The sequence below is a fragment of the Tupaia chinensis genome, unplaced genomic scaffold (assembly GCF_000334495.1).
Source record: "Tupaia chinensis unplaced genomic scaffold, TupChi_1.0 Scaffold000159_1, whole genome shotgun sequence".
NCBI classification, from domain to species: Eukaryota; Metazoa; Chordata; class Mammalia; order Scandentia; family Tupaiidae; genus Tupaia; species Tupaia belangeri.
In genome coordinates this window covers 7,731,049-7,735,228 of record NW_006159630.1, presented here as the reverse complement: position 1 = coordinate 7,735,228, position 4,180 = coordinate 7,731,049, and the positions used below count along the sequence as shown (strand labels likewise).

The following is a 4,180-nucleotide window of genomic DNA, read 5'->3' as shown; positions in this document are numbered from 1 at the left end:
TGGCCCTGCACTGGGAGGAGACGCTGGCACTGCCGGCTGCCCTCCCCCAAGGCCCCTTCCCTCCAGCCAGGAGAGGAGGGGCCGATGAGGTGCCCAGGCTGGGGGTGGAGCTCGGATCCAGCACCCCTTCAGCCCCCAGCCCCCAGGGAGTGTCTCCCCCTCATTAGGGGGCGCCCCGGGCGAAGTCCCTGGGCTGTCTGGAGCGAGGCAGGCTCCCGGGGAACTCGGAGCTCCAGCGCAGAGCAGCACTTAGGCATGCCAGTCTCTCAGGAGGCATCTCCATGGCGCAGTGGGCCAGGGTGGGGCAGGGACCCCCCAGAGGCCCGCCTCCCAAGGGACCTCAGACTGTGCTGGGCCTGGGCATCCTGGGGACCTGCTCCACGGGGCAGGTGGGGTCGTGGCCCGCACCGGCTGGCAGTCATGGGTGTAGGAAAGGTGACCTTCACCTCTGCACTCCCACCCCCAGGACCCCCTGGCCAGCACCCAGCAAGGACCCAGCCCTCTCCTCTGCATCTCCTCACGAAGTCGTGGACAGGCTCGGCCCCTCAGGGCCCTGGGGCCAAAGGAAGGACTGGGCCACAGCTGGCTTAGAGCTGGTTCTGAAAATGGGTCCCTCAGTCACCCCAGGAGCAGGGGGACTGACCAGGACCTTCTATATCTCCACGCACACACAGGGCAGAGCCGACCCTACCCCGTGGGGAGGGGACCCCAGTGGGCTGCCCTTCCAGCCCCAGCGCAGGCTCAGGGCTGCGAGAGAGCCGTCAGGAAGGTCACCCTTGACCCCCTCGCAGCCATAACTGGGTGGTCCTCAAGCCCAGTCCCCTCTCTTCACCCTGTCCCTCAGCTGCCAGCTACCAGCTATCCCATGCCCTTCCCCACCCCAGGCTGCCTGCCAGCTTGGCAGGGCACAGAGGGGCAGGCAGGGCAGGCAGGGACTGCCCACTGTATGGGCTGCAATGGGGAAGGAGGGTTAGGAGTCAGAGGCCTCTGAACCCAGATCCTGGGGCGGGTGGCTCTCTGGGCCCTGATGGCCTGGCCTGTGAAACGGGAGCATTGTGGCGGGGCCTGGAGATGTACAGGTGTGTGCGCTGAGTGCTTGAACCCGGTCCTGACTTGAATCGGGTGCTTCCCCAGTGCCAGCCGTGACGCCGTGCCTCTCCTGCCGTAGCGGGTGTGCCGGGACCACCCCAGGTGTTCTCTGCTCCCTTGGGACTGCAGGGGCAGCGGTTAGCCTCAAGAGGCTTTTGCTTTGGGCACCCAAGGCCAGTAGTCCGGCCCTGGCACCTGGAGAGCTGATGCGGGGTGGGAGTAGGCTGGGCCTGGGACCCTGGAGGGACTTGGCCTTTGGACCCTGGCTCCGGCCCCTCCCCTTCCTTGCCCGCCTTGAGGTGAGGTGCTGAGGTCAGAGCACAGGCAGGCTTGTTAGCTCCTGGGGGTGACACCAGAGTGACCGTGGCTTTTCCGGGGATCTTTGCAGATGGTGGTGCTCATGGACCCGATGGAGGACCCGGATGACATCCTGCGGGCACACCGCTCCCGGGAGAAGTCCTACCTGTTCGACGTGGCCTTTGACTTCACTGCCACCCAGGTGAGGCCTCAGCCTCCCTCCATCATGTGCTCAAGGGTCAGCCCTCGAGCTCTCCCACTGCATGTGCCCGTGCAGTGGCCCCCAGCCTCCTGCATGGACACCCCGTGGGCTCTTTCACGCCACCCACGTGGGCACCCACATGGGACACACCACGGCAGGCGTCATCAGAACCAGAGGACAGCTCGGAGCCATCTGGGCAGCAGGGCTGGGAGGGGTATCTCGGGGAAGGCGACACCCTCCAGGGACCCTCCTTGCCTGTCTAGCGGCTGCTCCACAGAGCAGATGTGGTGCGTCCCCAGGGCTGGGGCTGGGAGGTGGCTATGGGAGAGGCATCTCAGGTTTCCAGGCTCCTTTTAGGCTGGCACCTCCCTGAGCCGTGCCGGCAGTCACCCCTGCCCTGCTCCCCACCCCAATACTCTCCGGTGGGGGTCGATGTGCCCTGCCCTGCCTGTGGCCGGGCCGGACGGTCTCCTCCTCCCGCAGGAGATGGTGTACCAGGCCACCACCAAGGGCCTCATCGGAGGCGTCATCTCAGGCTACAATGCTACCGTCTTTGCCTACGGCCCCACTGGTGAGGACCGCCCTGCCCCTGTGCCTCTGGGAGGGCCCGGCCTCGCCCTGCCCTCCATTGGAGGAGAACCTACTGGCCTCATTGAGGCAGGACCCAAGGATGTGGTCTCCTAAGCCCCTCCCAGCCTCCTCCCACCCCAGGGCCCTGACCTGAGCCAGGCATCCTCCCGCCCGCACCACCTCCCGCCCATCTGGGAGGCCCCAGAAGATGACTGCCCCGAGGTTGCCAGGAGCACCTGCTCAGCAGGGCGTCTGCTGGCCTGCCCCGACCACCCACGGTCACCCGCGTCTGCCCAGGTTGTGGGAAAACCTATACCATGCTGGGCACGGACCGCGAGCCCGGCATCTACGTCCGCACCCTCAATGACCTCTTCCGTGCCATCGAGGAGACCAGCAATGACATGGAGTATGAGGTGTCCATGTCCTACCTGGAGGTGAGCCCCCCTCAAACACAGGGCGGGGCTGGCCCCCTCCCTGGGGCTGCTTGCCCAGCAGTTTCTGCGTCCCTGTTACACGTGTATTGTTAGCCCCACTTTACAAACATCGGAGGCTCATCAGAGAGGCTAGGCAACTACACCAACATCACACAGGAAGTGAGGCAATGGGGATCCAAACTCGCCACCTCGGCTGGAAAGCCGAGCCCTGCCCATCACGCCGCACTCCACAGTGGCCCTGCCAGTGAGCACAGAGGCCACCGCCCCTCCCAGAGAGCTCGCACCTCACCCCAGTCCCATTCCTCATGGCAGGCCCGGTCAGCCCTGGCACTGCATGCTGCCGTGCAGATGGAAACTGCGTGTGCATGGTCAGGCTCGAACCCAGGCCTTCCCTGTGAGCCGTAGCTCCCAACAGCCATTGGCAGGAGAATTGCCCCCCCAGGGGGTGGCGATAGGACAGCGGGCTGGGAGCACACCGGCTGGAGAGCCGGCAGGCTGGACTGCATCGGGCCTCTCCAGGAGCTGACAATCTCCTGGGCAACAGCTCGGGAAGAGCAGTGAGGTGGGGTGGCCAGCACCTCAGCCAGAATTCATGGTGTGTGTGTGTGTGTGTGTGCTGGGGACATCCTGGGAGAAGTTGCCTAGCATCAAGCAGGGCACCCCACTTGGTCAGGCATTCCGGCCATTGGTCAGGTCCTTGGGCCTATCTTCTGAGGGAGTCACCCTGAATTTGAAGCCTCCTATGGGCCTGCATTGGCCAGCGGGTGGCTCCCCCTGAGTGCAGAGGAAGGAAGGGGCCTCTCCCTAATCCGAGTTCCCCCAGGGGAGCCTCCTGTCCTCTTCCTGCTCAGGACAGAGGGAACCTGGCCCTTGCCTGGACCTCCTGCCCTCAGCTTCCCATCAAGGCCTGCCTCCCCTGCCCCCCATCAGATCTACAATGAGATGATCCGGGATTCCGCTCTGGGGTACCTGGAGCTGAGAGAGGACTCCAGAGGTGTGATCCAGGTGGCTGGAATCACGGAGGTCTCCACCATCAATGCCAAGGAGGTGAGTCTATGTGGCCAGCCAGAGCCCGTGGAGAGGATCCTGACTACCTGAGGGGCAGGAGGGGCCACGCTCCTGCTCTGTGTCCCAGCCGTGCTGGCCTAGGGGGTGACCAGGCAACACAGCTCCCCCAGTACCCGGGGACCCTGGCCTCCAGAGAGCGGAGAGCAGTCTGCCCAGACGGGGCCTCCCCTGCCACCCCCAGGAGCCCTCTGTCTGGACACCCCACAGGGCCCTAGAGCTGCCCCCCGCCCTCCTGCCCAGATCATGCAGCTGCTGATGAAGGGGAACCGGCAGAGGACCCAGGAGCCCACGGCCGCCAACCAGACGTCCTCCCGCTCCCATGCGGTGCTCCAGGTGGCCGTGCGCCAGCGCAGCAGGCTCAAGGACACCCTGCAGGAGGTGCGGCAGGGCCGCCTGTTCATGATCGACCTGGCGGGCTCGGAGCGCGCGTCCCAGGTGAGGGGCCCCTGGGACCTGGGGGAACAGCAGGGCTGTCCCCCAGGGGAGGACGCTCCCAGGGCGGGGGTAGAGGCTGGCAGGG

General features: G+C 65.7%; 1 protein-coding gene across 1 annotated transcript in view; it reads left to right on the top strand.

Annotated features, from left to right (window-relative positions):
• The window catches only part of KIF19 (kinesin family member 19), a 39,136-nt gene that overhangs the window by 19,101 nt on the left and 15,855 nt on the right, over positions 1-4,180 (top strand). The window contains exons 3-7 of the mRNA XM_006145856.3: positions 1,478-1,588; positions 2,072-2,159; positions 2,456-2,592; positions 3,523-3,639; positions 3,901-4,095. Coding sequence (XP_006145918.1) covers positions 1,478-1,588; positions 2,072-2,159; positions 2,456-2,592; positions 3,523-3,639; positions 3,901-4,095 — 648 coding nt within the window. The remainder of the gene's footprint in view (positions 1-1,477; positions 1,589-2,071; positions 2,160-2,455; positions 2,593-3,522; positions 3,640-3,900; positions 4,096-4,180) is intronic.